Source organism: Accipiter gentilis, chromosome 28 (genome assembly GCF_929443795.1).
Source record: "Accipiter gentilis chromosome 28, bAccGen1.1, whole genome shotgun sequence".
Classification (NCBI taxonomy): domain Eukaryota; kingdom Metazoa; phylum Chordata; class Aves; order Accipitriformes; family Accipitridae; genus Astur; species Astur gentilis.
This window is the reverse complement of record NC_064907.1, coordinates 15,219,504-15,235,100: the sequence shown is the minus strand read 5'-3', so window position 1 is coordinate 15,235,100 and position 15,597 is coordinate 15,219,504. Positions and strand designations below refer to the sequence as shown.

The window sequence follows — 15,597 nt, the reverse complement described above, 5'->3', positions numbered from 1 at the left end:
TTTTAGGTTTGAGGTTTTTTGCAGAACTAATATTGTAGATATTGATGGTTATATACCCTGAAGTATGGTTATGTTCTTAAAAAGGAAAGGGGAAGTTAAGTATTTCAGGTAGAGAGGAAAAATAATAATAGCTCAAAAAGAGGTCCTTCCTGCTATTTCCATAGTATTTGTTACAACAAAATTGCATTTTAGGCTACATTTTGAAATGGGATTATTCCTTCAAACCTGCTGAACTAACCTAATTTACTTGGAAAATAACTTTCTGAAATCCAGTCAAATGTTGAATTTGAATCAATATGATCTGGAATGTATGAATTTAATGATAGTACACCAAATTCCGAAACAGTGTGACAATAATTGTGCAACTGGAACGAATTTAAATGTTGCACATTAGTGTCTCTTGAGGTAGTAAAACGGGCAATAAGGTTAATGAAGCTGGCAACAGTCCGGTGCAATTCCTGTGCTATCACATTGCTTTTTGGCAAGGTCTTGACCTGCTATAAAACCTTTAGCAATGTCGGTTTGGCAGTGAGCTCTTAACAGTGCCATAAAAAAGAGAATACAGATTGAGAGGGTTTTTTGCGTTTGGGACCCTTTCTTCCCAAATTTACTTGCACAATAATCCCTTGTCGGCCTGCCAGTTTTGCATGTTGGCAGATAGCATCCTCTTACATTTTGTTTGGCTGTATAATTCTTCATATCCATAGCTACCCTAAGGTCTACCAGAAAAGAAGTAAATACTTTGCTCCTTTTAAAATGTTTTTAAAGTGGGCCCACCCTATCTCAGAGGATAGAGCAGGACACTTGGGAACTCTGTCTAGTCAAGAATAGATTTTGTGTTAAGGTAAGGGTTTAAGCACATTTTGGTGTTGTATGGGTTTTTGATTTTTCTTTTTTTTGTTGTTTGGTTTTGAGGTTGGCTGTTCGGGGAATTTTTGGTGTTTTTTTCTTTTTGGTAAAGTCTTTAGGGTTTTTTTCAAGTAGATTCCCTGCCGCAATTTGTCTGCTCCAGGAGAATCAGGTGCTTGTTTCCTGTTCGGCTTGTTAGCATTCCTACTTTAAACTCCTGACTAATTAGCCTGGTTGCCAGAGCACTTGCATGCAGAGTATCGGATCGCACCGGCGTTTTTCTAGTTCAGTCAGTGTAGCTGGGTGTCTTAACCCTGTGTGGTGCAGATTCCAGCTCATCACACAGGAGTGAGAAACGAACGTAACACAATCAAGTTCATCATTGTAGAGTAGAAGTTGGGTCAGTCTTTCCTGCCTGTGTCAGCAGAAAAATAAATACATGACATGACCCCTGGTTGCATTATGTAAAAATGACCCCATTTTTATGGTTTCTTTTGATACCCTGTTGCATCATACTAAAGCCTGATACTAAAATAGTAAAAATGCAGTGCTAATTACAAGAAGTTAATCCAGACAGCTGTTTATTTAAAAGATTGTTGCCATCACATTTTTTTTGTCATGCAATGAGAGTTTATTTTGTATGTTTCCAGTACGCAGGTTATATGGATGGCAAACAAAAATGAATACTTTGTTGGGTCAACGTCAGGTGGTTGAAGTGAGGGTAGTTTCTGAGCTGCTCTGTGTATTGGTTGGTGTCAGCCTATCGCTGAGTACCATCTTGTCAAATTTGGTTTTTAATTGATCTGTTGGTTGTTAGATTGAACCTTCAGCCCATGTCAGGAATGTGAAGTTGATGCAGTAAGTGGTCAGATAGAGACGAGACATCAGTCTTGATTTAGTTTCCACTATGTAGGGTGTGTACTTCTGGACATGAGAGGATCTAGGTAGGAGGGAAATGTTAGGAATAATTTGATTTGCGCCACCTGTAATAAAACGGTGATCGGCTTTGGGAAGGACAGCCGCAAGAAACCAGGCTTCATGAGTTTGATTGCTGGTGGAAATGCATTTCAGTCATGCAGCTTTCTGTTGTAAGTAGATCGGCATTTCTGTTAGAGATATCTATTGCTTCTTGAGTGAAAACTATCTTTCCAGTTTTTAGTAGTTTCACTGCTTAATCTGAAAACTAGCTGTACTGTCATTTTTTATGGATTTAAGATTATGCATAATAAGTTCCTTTACCAAAGTTTTATTACAGAGGAAACATTTCTTTAAATTGTAGAGAAATTATCGTGTCACTCCAGTATCCAACAGCTCTTGCAGTATGCCTGTTATGGAAATGCCCTTGAGAGTACAGTATTCCAAACTTTAGTTTGTGACTTTAAAAAAATCTGTTTATTTTTCTAAATGACATGTGTTTGTGGAATGAGTCTTTAAAATATTTGAGATATTTGATCTTCCTGTAGTAGGCTGCAGTCCCCACCTAGCTCATCAGGACTGTCAGTCTCTGCTAGGACACAGTTCCACCTTATCAGTGTCAGCATACTCAAGAAAACTTTTTTGATGATGATGCCACTGTATAGATGAGCTAGAACTACTTTTTCCCTTGAAAAATGTCCATTAAGATCTTCGCGTTTTCCGTGCAACATTCAAAATGTACCCTTGAAAACCTGCTTGCCTCTACCTTTAAAATTCTACTTTGAAAGCGGGATTGTCACTGTGTGTAGAAACAGCTTATTGCTGCGCAGTTACACTCTTAACTGTTCCTTCAGAAATGTATAAACACTGCATGAGAAAACAGAAATACAATTAAGTGTTGCCTGGGTGCTGTCAAGTCAACCAGGCGCACTGCTGCTGCTACCATGCTGTTCAGCAGGTATGAAAGTGAGAGCAGTCAGATTAGGTTGGATAGATGAGCCGCTGCATTTCTGCTGCGGCCTTCTGTCTGGTGCTTGTCTGACCTGTGCAAAGACTTCACGGCATGCCAAGCCAGCATAGCCTGGAACAAAAAAAAGAAGCATCTGCTGGCTTATAATGCTGTAAAGTCTCTGCGGGGTCTGGTATGTGCGCATCAGCAAAAGTGATGCTAGTGCAGAAGTGGGAATAGAGTGTCTAGCTTGGCAGAGGTTGCTGTTTCATGGTTCCTTCAAGTTAATAGAAGGTGCCAGCGGAAGGACAGTTTCATCCAACTACTAGTACTGACAGCTTCCTCCATGTTGACTGGACTGGGGAAAAAAAAATACCTTACGAGTCAGTTAACCTGATTCATGTTGCTGTAGAGCTGCAGGATGCTGGTGTCTGGCGTAAGGGAGGAGGTGGGAATAAGTGTCTTGGTATGAAGAAGGGCTTTCGCAGCAGCTAGAGTTTCTGCTGCTTTAAAGTGACTGTGTGCCTACACTTTTAACGTATAAGTGAGTAAGGGCAGTCTTTTTTGTGGCCTGATGGACACCTGAAGATGTTTAAATACAGGGGTTGCAGCTCTGCAGGTTGTTGGCAAGTAGCAATGCCAATGAAAAACCAGACTTGCAGTGCCTGAGCTTTCATTCTCCCCTTTACTATTTTCCTGTTGTTTTGGTTTGAGGTAGATGTAATAATGTGTTCCTCTTCCTCCAAATCAGACTACTTAAAAGGAACAGTCTTTAATGCAGTAAATAATATGAAGAATTCAGATTAAATAAATCCTTTTTTAAAGACATACCTGAAAGAAGCTGTAGTGGATTGTCTGTACTTCTAGTTTTTCTTCCTAAGTTTTCTGGAGTTGTTTATAAGCATTCGGTTCTTAGTTCTGCAACAGTGACAGGTTGTAGGTAAATGAAAGGTAAGTGGTGTATTCTTGAGGGCCATCACTGTTTGTTACTTTTGCTCTCAACTTTTAAGTTTGTCAGGAGTAATTAAAAGTAGGCTTCGTTTTAGTTTGACTGGCTTTTTACCTGGTTTCAAATATGATTCTACTTTGCCTGTATCTCTGTTTCGTTGTTAGAGAATTTCAGGGTATTTTGATAGACCAAATGTGTGTCAATTACTTTTCCTCCCCCCCCATCATGTCACAGCCCTCAAATAATTTTGCTAATTAATTAATTAATTATTACTCTTTTGGGTCATGTTTTCACAGTATCTATCAACAGAGACTACCAGATCCTCACTGTTCTGGTATTGGGAGAGTCACTGAATGGCTGTTGAATCAGCATCAATACGGTGTATAAAGGGGGCTCTGATTTAATCAGGGATATGATTTAATCTCCTGTAGCTTTATTGGTTGCATTTCAAATTTAAGCAGTCTAGTTTAATGAATGATTAAATAGTTACAGAACTGTTGGTAGTGCTCATTGTTGAAAATATTTTTGGTTTTCAATTAACTGTTGTAGATTTTATTTTGTAAGAACAATTAAATTTTCTCTGGTTTAATTGTGAAAGGTTAAATGATGCTGTCCACCGCAGTTTAACAAAAAATAACCTGCAGGTGGCAGACAATTGCTGTATGTTGTAAGTGCTGTTAAGATTTTTTCCCAAACATTTACTGTAGGTTTGAAAATTAGAGTTAGAAGGTTAAAAGCCCATAATGCTTTCAGGGAGCACCCTTGGCAGATTTTTGTTGGTATTTAATGGTAGCTGCTTCTGGAGTCGTAAATCTTCCCAGAAGACTCTTCATGTTGTTTGTACAACAATGTCTTTTGTAGAAGGCTATGAAAACTTAAGTGTTTTCAGCATGAAGCATGGTTGATGGCTGCATACCGAGTCTGGTGGGTTTGGCAAAATACAAGTCTGAAAACAACTTTTTTTTTTTTTTTTTTTTTTTTTTTTTTTTTTAGTAGATAGGAAATATTTTGGTTCATCTACCTTATGTAGATGGGTCTGTTCTGGAGTTTAATTCTGTGAACTGTGAGGTGAATATTTTCACCAGGAAAATATTCAAGATTACAGTAATGTTTGTTTCTTGCCAAGAGTTATTATATTTATCAGTCTTGCTACGTGGGCAGATGGGTAATGGGAAGCAGGGAGAATGCATATAAAGTATACAGTAGAATATTTATGTTAGTGGTAAGTCAAAGGTCACATGGGCATTCAAGCTGCATTTATGAAAGTAAATCCTTTTTAGGGTGTGTGTTATAGACATGAATTTTGGTCTTGGTTTAAGATTTTATTTGTGTAGCATTTGTCATACTGCAGTGGGTTTTGCACTGACTTCATTGCATTACGTTTATATTATGAAAATGTTTGTAGTACCTCTTGGTTTTTGATCTTGAGGCTTTGTTTCATATTGTAGTGGGGCTGGTTCCTAAGATGTAGTTTTCTTCAGGAAAATAGAGAGGATATCATTTAGCTATGCTCCTTGTGTTGTGGGTTATTGATAATTCTCGCTGATAGAAAGCTCAGCTGTCGGTCCTGCTTCTGTCAACATTATGGTGTGTGTAAATTGTTGTGGCAGAATGAGTCATTCTGTAGTAGAAGAAAGTCTTTGTTGATCCAGGTGTCAAAGGTTTGGAAGAAGAAATAAAGCTGATGAAAATGATGTTTATAGGAGCAGTTTTTTAATCTGTATTGTTTTTCCTCTTTTCTCTTGGAATCATTTAGCGTATTCTATCATTAATCTTGAGGCTACACTTTTTGAAGTCTGAAAAACTGTAGCTTAGCAAGAGCATTGCTTTTCTCCACTACATGTAAAACAGTTTATAATAGTTAACAGGTGTGGTTGGTTTTTGTTTGGGGTTTTTTTTTTAAGACTATTCGGAATTCCTTTTTAATAGTTTGCTGTAGAGTCTGTGCACGAAAATATTGTCTGTCCTTTAGTTTCAAGTTGAGAATTCACTGCTGGGAACGTATGCTAGAAACCTGACCCTCATGTAATTTCAGTGCCTACTCCCTTAGTGATTTAATATGCTTGAGTTTTAAAATCTTGTAGGAATTCTTTTTTTTCTTTTTTTTCTTTTAATATTCATATATTCATTAGAATTGCACAGATTTGTTGCATACTTAACGGCTTTTGGAGAGGCAAAGGAAGCAATTCCATTTTACTCTGTAGACTGACAATGGGTCAGGTACAGAGGCGTTATGTGGATGTTTCAGAACATCCTGCAGTGATAATACTGTTGTTATGCTGACCTGTTATATCAATATTGTGACCTGAATTCATTTGAAAGCAACTTGTATTTGCTTTAATTCTAATTGTTGCACTGTGGATTGGTTTATTGTGATTTATATTCTATTAGCAAAACTCCTGAGCAACAAGTACATGTACCTGAATAATAATTGCAGCTTAGTTAGGAGTTGGTCTTCTGTAGATTTTTGCCTGTAGAATTTGAATGGGGCAGGAAGAAAGATGTGACATTCTTAAAGCTGGTTTTCGGTATTTTCTAGATGCAGTCATGCAGAATGCTGCTTGCAAGGCAAACAGTGTTATCAATGCAGCTAAAAGAGATCAAAGATAGGCTCTTGGAGGAGTTACAAATGAGGATTTCTGAAGGGAAACTTGTATATTCTCTACTGCTCAAGAGATTGAATAGTTTACAAAATGGATAGTGTGTAATATGCTTAAGTATTGACGTATGTATTGCTTTCTGATTGATATGGGTGGGATAGTAGTTTAAAAGCCTGCAAGGATTGTTTGCTTGGCTTGTGGGAATAGTGATGGTCTCATTCATTGCTATGCTCTGCATATTGGGATAATACTCTCTCATTACCTCCTCTGACACTTTAAAGGAGGGGTTCCCTTTCTTGTATGTGAGCATGGCTATGGATTACTGCTCCTGGATATTAGTGCTTTGTTTGCAGAAGCCTCTCTGATTCTTCAGGAAGTCCAGATTGCCCTACTACAAATCCCATTGTGTCACATTGCAGGCTTTTTCCAAACATCACTTACAGCGCAGTCTTTTTATCTCTTTCTGCTTGTTTTTCATATCCCTTCTTGACTATGTTCTTCTTCTCTAAAATGAATGGGTTGATTGGAAGAGAGCGAGCTGGTTTTCTGTGGGGATTTTCAAATAACCAAAGCTTTAAATAACTCTGTCTTCCATAACTGTTAATACTTTTCATGTGTGTATGTAACCAGCCTCCATAATTGGAGATGGAAGCTTGAGACTCAATTCTCTGCCTCTTTTACTTATTTGCACTTCTGTATAACATAACTTCGAATGAGTGATTATCTTGCTTATTACTGATCACTGCTTTAAAGCAGAAATACCTACTTACTAGTAAGTAACTGGGAGCTAGATTTAAAGATGAAACAAACCCTTTTGAGAAACAGGAATCACTTTGCTGAAGCTTCATGGAAAACTTTGATGATAATTGATTTGAAAACTTGTATGTCACATTTTCAGTTTTAAGTGATATGTGTGACTGTTACATATTAAAGTTTGTTTGCTTCCTGCTTTTGTAGTGCTCTTTTTCAGTTAACGATGGTCTGAGGTCATCGAGGAGGATGTCAGAGGAAGTGGATAGCACTGAAAATGCAGATGTTTTCTAAGAATGTTTCATCAAAGCTTTTCACAAGATTTTGTAGAATTTTGAAGTCTTTTCGTATTGTGAAAGTGTTGTTTCAAGTGTGCCATTCTGATGCTTCTGTGTGTTGTGTTGTGGTTTTTTGTTTGGTTTTTTTTTTTTTTCTTCTTTTTCTGAAGACACAGTTTTGGAACATTTAACCTGTTGGTTTTGAAACAGTTACTGCCTGTCATTGACTTCACACAAAAAGTCATAGCTAGTTGAAGCGCTTTTATCATCTCTTTTTTTGTGCCTAATGAAGAGGTGATACAACTTCCTTTTGTTTGTAAAACCAAGAAACAATGGTTAACTCGTAATTTTTCATTACATAAGTTGGAACATTCTTTTGAGTAGGGTATACTTTTGGAAACTAAGTTCTTCTGATAGTGATAAAAAAGAATAATCAGGCTTTGTATTTAAGGAAAATTGCCTTTATAATTTGAAAGGCTTAAAAAGAGCTGACTTTCACTAGGTGCTCTTTAAAATGTATTTTGCAGTCTAGGTGATCAGAACTAAAATTTTGTGAAAATTGGCTGTACTTGTGTAGCTGAGGACTGTTCTGTATCTTTACATTCCTACTTAAGGAGCCATGGGCTTGCACAGCAGATACATAAAATATCTAAAATATGATTAGATGAGAAAGCTAAAATTGCTTATGATGCATATAAACTCTCAAGAGGAACTTAAAAGGGTGTTCATACACTTGTGTAATTAGTATGTAATTGAAATCCAGAAAACATTTTAACTTCTTTTTGGTAGTTTATAAATGGCAGTTCTTATCTTTTAGAGAAAGATGGTTTTAAGATATTTGTAAATGTTTTGGGGAGATTTCTCCACTTCCAAATATATGTTAGGCAGTTACAGATATTTGTGTATCTATTTGGTTTAGGACAAGTGATTTTTATTCTTTAGCCTCTTCTCTTGACACAAGTCCATGTTATAAACTGCAGTGAACCTACTTGGCAGTCTTGACATAAAGAAGTTCAGAAGTGAGTGAGTTTTTGAGGATGAAATGTACCTCTGAAAAATAAACATTTTAATGCAGTGTTAGAGTGGAGAGTGGAAATTTAAGTGTGATGCCTACCTTGTTGTCTTAGGGTGAGTGGTGGCATCGATCACTCTGTTATTGATCTACTAAGCATGTGGCCAGAAAGTTAAATGTGTCTTGAACTGGAGATACATATATACAGACAAACATACATGTGATATATAATAATAATGAAGAAGGGGGGGGGGGGGGCTGTTGCTTTTTTTTTTGTAGTCTCCTGTTTTCCTATTTTTTTTGAAATGTGAAACCAATTACTTCCATATCACCAAACATTTTTATTTAAATACTGTAATACTCTAGTGATGCCCAAAGGAACAGTTTGGAACTTAGGGGAAATGAAACATTACACTAACTAGAGCTTTATATTGGGAAGTGGTAAAGCATTGTGATGCAGTTGTGCATTCTATTATTTTTTTTATTATTTTTTTTTTTTTTTAGTAGGAAACTTTGGAAAATTGAGCAGGGGTGAGGGGGTCATGGACTGTAGGGACACAGCTTGAGAAGCTGCCATAGGTGAGGATGGCGGGGAAATGGACAGTCAGTGGTGAATGCATTCAGTTGTTTTCATATCCAGATTGTCAAAGCAATGAAACAAAACTCAAGTGATAATTCTTCAGAACACATTACAGCTTTTCTAGAAGGAAAACAGAACTGGCTTTATACTAATATCATATCTTTAATATTCAGAATGCAGTTTTGTCACTGGAAGTGTGTCTGGAAGTAGAAATAAGTTTTAGCAATAAAACTTTAAATAATAACAAACCCATGGTTGTTTAGAGAGCTTTTTGAATTGTTTTCTAGATCTTCTCTGAATGGATCTATGTTGCACTCCCTTGCTCTTGAATCTCTGCTATGTTGTTGTAGAGAAATAAAAAAAAGTATAGAATTAAGAGCATGGCTAATGGAAAGTGGCATGTGTCCTCAGTAAAATAATCTCCTCTTCTTAAAAAAAAAAATAATTCAAAAATGAACTGGAACCTTACCTGTGTATAGGAACTTGCACAATACATAATGCCTGAAAAAAGAGATTTGCTGTGTGCTCATTTTCTCTCTTAATTATTGCTTCAGCAGTACCTTGAGATAGTGGTGGGGAAAACCTTGTATAAATGGAAATAAATGTTATAAATGGGATATGATTATGCTTCATGACACTTCTGCAGAAAGCTCATGTGTCATCTTCTTTTGCAACCATCAGACAAGTGAATCAAAACCTTAAGTTGGTTATAAAAGTAGCTGTGGCTGTTTTGTGAAACATCATGGTTAAGGAGTATTTACACAAGAGGCAACCATTTCAATCGGTCCAAAAGAAGGTGTGGGATGTGGCTCAAAATATTACCTGCCAGAATGCTCTCTGTGCTAGAATCACAACATTCTTAGATTCATTTTTGTTGCAAGAACTACACAATTTTCCAACCTGATTGGTAATACAGCATAGCTACACTAGGGAAGCTTCTTAAAGCTAGAAGAGGCAACTAGCAGCAAAGTACTTACCGCCTGCTGAGAATTAAAGATGCCACGCTGGAGGTACAGACCAAAAGCATGCCAGCTATCAAGGGAAGTGTGAAAGGAAGCTGGCATGGCTGAACACCAGGCAAAGACACCAGGTAAAGATAGTTATTAGAAAGCTGAAGTAGTACCCAAATGAGGAAAATTGTAAGGATATAAAATCTGGCAAGTACAATATAGAAGCATAAGCTAGAACAAAAGAATTTGAGTAATAAAGTTTGAAAAGTCTTTAATAATAACTGCCTTTCAGCACACTAGTAGTAGCAAACCTGCCACAAGCCCGGGGGCTGTGGGATGATCACTTTATAAAAGAAACTTTGAGAAGATAAGGCAGTAGCAGAAAAACTTTGCTTTGCATCTCTGTTCATTGTTGAAAATCTTGGAAAGGTTGCCCTGCCAAGAAGCTTTTATGGGTAACTCATCAGAGGAACCCTCTCAAATCAGAATTTGTTAAAGAGTTTAGAGGACAAATGGACAGCATGAAAGCAAGTTGCTAGAACCAGAGTTCATCCAATGACTCTATAGAAAGTGAGGGACGAAATAATTTTACTAACTGGTACATAATGACTCCTTTAGACACCTTTAGGTCATTGGATATAAATGCAGTGTGAGGCCAGTATTAAAAGGATGTTTACTCAGAGTGTTGTCTCTGCTGATTAGAAACTACAGTAACACACAGACTTCATGGACACGTGGTAATTATAACAGATTGTGGAAAGGTCAACAGAGCTCTGTGAAAAGAAGTTGTGCCTCAAACCTTTTGGGGCTCACTGAAGGAATTAACGAGAATACATGTCAGGAAGTTCCAGTTTGCTACGGTGGGTAGGATTTCCAGAAGTCATTCGGTAGCCTTCTGCATGAGAGGGGTAAGTCCTCGTATGGATAATTAGTTAATAATTAGAGATAGATAATTAAAGACAAGAAATGAAGTGGATAGGATGCTTTTCAGAGGTGAGTAGTAACTGCTACAAAAGCATTCAGGGTAGAAGAACTGAGACCTACCTTTGAATAATTGCGGTTAAGTCCAGAGTGGATGAGGAGGTGGCAGTTAAGCTGAAGGCGAGGCGTGTGGAACCTGTAACTCCTTGCAGGAAGGAACACCAGTTTGGGAGTACAATAGATAGTCCTGTGGGAACACCAATTTAGGCTCAGGATGATTAATTCTACAAATTGTTAGGGTAACAACAGACAATAAAACAAAATGGGCCCTTGTCGAGGTCTGTGGTGCATACGCATTTGACTGCTGTATTGGCACAGGCTTGGGAGTGCCCTGGAAGAGCAGTGCTTACTTCTGTGTATATCTAGGTGACTGAGATGTTTGTCTTGGTGTAGGTTCTAACGCTTTTTTTTTTCCTTTGCAATGGTCTTCTGAATGATAGAGTAGCTTCAGTAAATATCTCGGGTTCTTTGCTGTTCAGAGAAACACTGCGATGTGTTTTCTGTGATCAGGTAGTGCTGGAAAGGGCTGTGCTTAGCATGAAATCTATAGCTGTACCCAACACCAGAGGATATATCTGTTTCAAAGCCTCTGGAAAGCGAAGACAGGAGCAATGGTTATTAAACTGCAGAGTAAACCTGACAATGTCAACTAGGGCACTTGAACCTTCCCCCTGAGTGCAGGGCCCCATGAGTGCTGGGATTTGTGCAAGGGAGCAGGAGTTGGCCAGGTGCAGGCTGCTGGGGAACTAAAATCTGAATTTGGAGTTGGGTGTTCAGACCAGTAATGGAGTTGCATGAGCAGCCAGTATCCTCCTGCAGTTTGGTAGGCTGGAGCGGAGGACAGGACTCTGATGGCTAAGGAAAATACTTGAGGATGTGAATTTACAATAGTTTGAACCGATCGATGTTGCAGCTGTGGTGTAGCAATCTGGTTAACAGTTGCAGTCACTTTCTTCCCTCCCTTTCACCTTGTGTTGGTACTGGAGCTTTTCGTGTGTGTCCCCCCGAGTGTTCAGGGAGCTGTACTGAAGACTAACCTTTTTGAAAATATAAAATAAAACAAACAAATGATTTAGCTTCCTGAACATGCTCTCTTCCGTTTCAAACAGCTGCCAACATAAGAGAGAGGAGCGCATGAAGGGGGGGGGGAAGGACAAGAGAAAAGGTGATGCTCGGGACTGCTGTGACGGAAAGCTGTTTTCTTTGAGACATGCTGCTGTTTCTCGAGCATATTTAGCCTGCAGTCTTGCGGACTTGGGATACAGGGGCCTGCTCTGGGTAAGAAAACATATCGAGAGCAGTCTCAAGATGCATTTCTGGGTTTAAAAAAAAAAAAAAAAAAGCTTTTATTAATTCTCCTTCAGGTAAACCTGACAATAGCTGTAAATCTGAATACTTAAAAGATTCAAGTTTCAAATATTTCCAGTAATATAGAGTACTTAAGGATATTCCGCAAGAAGAAGTTGTTACTTCAAGTTTATGGTGTCCTAGTTAGTAAATTCTACTGTCCTCAAAATTTTGAAAATCGGTGCAATATTTGAATGTCTTTTATTATTTATTAGTTACAAATGTATTATGAAAATATAAGAACTCTGAACTTTATAACCATTAGCCACCACTCAGATTTGTATTTTTATTTCTTTACAGGATCTGGAGTTTCATGGCGTAATGAGATTCTACTTTCAAGACAAAGCAGCTGGAAATTTTGCAACAAAATGTATCCGTGTCTCTAGTACTGCCACAACTCAAGATGTGATAGAAACTCTTGCAGAGAAGTTTCGACCAGACATGCGAATGTTGTCGTCCCCTAAATACTCACTTTATGAGGTGCATGTCAGCGGAGGTTAGTATTTATTCACGAAGTCTGTCCTGCATCCATGCCAGTTTCCTATCCGCCCCCCACCAAAATATCTTTAGGTTTGCCCCCAGCTTCTGAACCACGTAAGACTTTGTTTTTTTTGTTCCGAAGTACGTTGCTACTAACTGTTATGTAGGGTGGTGGTATTTCAAAACGTAAGTATGCATATCAGGCCTGCAGTTTATATAAGTTTAGATTATGATCTAGTAAATGCTATACTTGACATCCTGTTAATTTATTGACATTTGTGACACAGTTGCTATTTTTGGGACTAGGAGGTAAAGACTAAATTTATAATGGAAGAACAGGAGTGTTAAATTGGAGCGCTTAAGAGTACATCCTCAAGCTTTTTCATGTTGTGGGCCTTTGACAGGTAGCCTATAATGCATGTTCCTTTACTGCTAAATTGGGGGAGGTTCAACATAGTACTGTTTGAAGCCACTGTGTTTCTTAAACAGATCCTATCACATTACCTGTGAAGAACTTGGATATATAAATATCCTTTTGATGCTGCTAGCATTTGTGTCTCTCCACGCCAGTAGAAGGCTTCAAGTTGGAAGGTGGTAGTGTGTGTGGTGGTGGTGGAGACAGGAATAGGAGAAACGAGCTTTTTGTTGTGCTTTTTCTTTTTTTTTGTACTTTGGAAGCTTACACAACTGGTTTAACTACCTAAATTCTGCTTTTGAAAGACTGAAAATAATTTGAGATAAAGAAGGGAAATTTATGGGGATATGTGTCGCTTTTCATGGTCTACGAATGATGACGATGTGAATTATATGGGATTAGGGAAAAGTGCATGTGTCATCACTAATTTAAGCAATGAATAGTATGTGTTTTTTCTGCTTTAGGTTTCTTTAAAAGTCTGTTAGCACTGTACCTGTAGTCACAATGAAATGGTTTCCTTTGCAGAGCAAGTTTCTGATGTTTAAAATGTGGCTCATAAGAGTGGCACCTCATTCAATAGGCATGTTTCTCATTAAGTATACTGTAGCTGCAAAGACATCATTGTCTTGCTATGCATATGTGCTGTCTCCTACTTCTAGAAGGGAGATCAAATGGCAAAACTTGTTTAATATTTTTAACCACACTCAGATTTTTTCATATACTTGAAATAGATATAATACACTAAATACACTAAATGAAGTTTTGTCTAGTATATGTGCATAATGGATTTTTTTTATATAATTTTGTAATCTGGTTTATTTTTGTGTAGTCTTTCCAGAATAGTAGTTCTTGGGCCACAATCAGACTGGTTAAATTTAAAATAAGGAAAATGAGTATTTGGAAGCCTCATGAAGTTATAAAGTTTGAAACATTATAACTGTAGATGTAACTTTTCCTCCTGAGTGATAATCTTGTGTTCCCAGACTTAATTCTGACAGAGGAGGTATGCAACGCTACTTTATGTGGACCTTTAGCTTATCTAGACAGAGGGAATACACTTAGGCTGGTTGCTGGAAAGGAGATGTACTTCTACCTCCCCAGGCTTTCTGTCCCTATACTTAACAGGGAAACATCAACCAATGTGTACTGTTCAGCAAACCTTTTGGTTTTTTAACAGCATAACTTGTTTTTTAGTATCTTTGCTCTTGAGGTGCCAAATAACTGTTACCGCTTTTCATTTTTTGAAGAAGAAAGAAGATTAGATGTAGATGAGAAGCCTCTTGTTGTACAATTAAACTGGAACAAAGATGATCGAGAGGGAAGATTTGTTCTCAAGAATGAAAATGATACGCTTCCTCCAAAGGTGAGTCTTTAAGGCATATGCTAGTGGTAACAGCAGTTTTGAAATGTGTGGGACTTGCTTATATAGCAAAACATAATTTCTACTTTTCTAATTCCTGAAAACAACTGCTGCTGCTGACCTTTGATATCTGGAGCAAGTCTTTTTAAATACTTAAAATGCATCTTTGCAACACAGCATTATTCTGATCTTTCAGATGGCTTGTGGTGCTTTGATCCATGTAGCTGCCTAGTACTGGAGCATGTAATGCCCAGAGAACTTAGAGCTTGCTTTGTTCTAATTTGACGAATTAAGAATTTCCTCAAATAGCATATGATGCCAAACACCTCGGAGGTTGCAGAACCTTTAAAAGGGGATGGCAGAGGGAGTTAAATAACAAAAAATTGTTACTCCCTAGGTAACACTGTTTCTTAACAAAACTGATGGGAGACAGTTTCCTTTTGGGGATATGTGGTTTTGGTTGTTTTTTTTTTCTTTCCAAATGCAAAATGAGGGACATATGAACATCAGCCATAGAAAAGCTTTTTTTTATATTACTTATTTAAACATTAAATTAGATCAGACTTTGGCTTATGAAGTCATATAATTATATATATAATATCTAACTTGGATGCTTATAGCTACGGAAAACATACTGTTCAGTGTGGGCTATATTCAGACAAGTCTTTCATCTTGGGCTCAGCACTAAATTTCTTTTGCTCTTGGAATTAGAGCTTGTTAATTTTAAAGGTATTTTGGGTATAGGTACATGAGCTATTCTTACACTATACTTTTGACTACAGGATACATCCATGTTCGAGGTGGGGAGAGAAAATTAATGATGTCTTGCCCTACATCTACCAGACTTGCTATTCCTATTCATTGAATTAAGTAATCTTCAATCTTCCTTCTCTGTGTTCTTCACTTCCTGATAGAAGTAAAAAAACCTGCATCTTCTTTCTCTCATCTTCCATTATTTTCTCTACAGAAGGCAAATGAGCCTAGGAGTACAGGTATCTTGTGTCTGCAAGGAGCAGGAATTGGAGAAGAGAACACTGGAAGGACAACTTAGAAAAATACACCATAGGGGAAATGTCCCCTATAATGTTTTTTCCTTCTGCAGTTTATTCTTATCTGATGCTCCAACACAGTTGTCTTAAACAGATTAAGCGCAGTGTTGTTTTGTGAAGTATTTTTACTGGG

General features: G+C 37.6%; 1 protein-coding gene across 24 annotated transcripts in view; it reads left to right on the top strand.

Annotated features, from left to right (window-relative positions):
• The window catches only part of AFDN (afadin, adherens junction formation factor), a 132,506-nt gene that overhangs the window by 24,346 nt on the left and 92,563 nt on the right, over positions 1-15,597 (top strand). For 18 of the 24 annotated variants that reach the window (XR_007509841.1, XM_049830947.1, XM_049830945.1 and 15 more), the window contains exons 2-3: positions 12,461-12,656; positions 14,303-14,418. Coding sequence is in view for 23 of the 24 variants with exons in the window: in XM_049830947.1 (XP_049686904.1) it covers positions 12,461-12,656; positions 14,303-14,418 (312 nt within the window). In the remaining variant the exon portion in view is untranslated. The remainder of the gene's footprint in view (positions 1-12,460; positions 12,657-14,302; positions 14,419-15,597) is intronic. The other 6 variants (XM_049830946.1, XM_049830938.1, XM_049830961.1 and 3 more) reach the window with 1 other exon arrangement.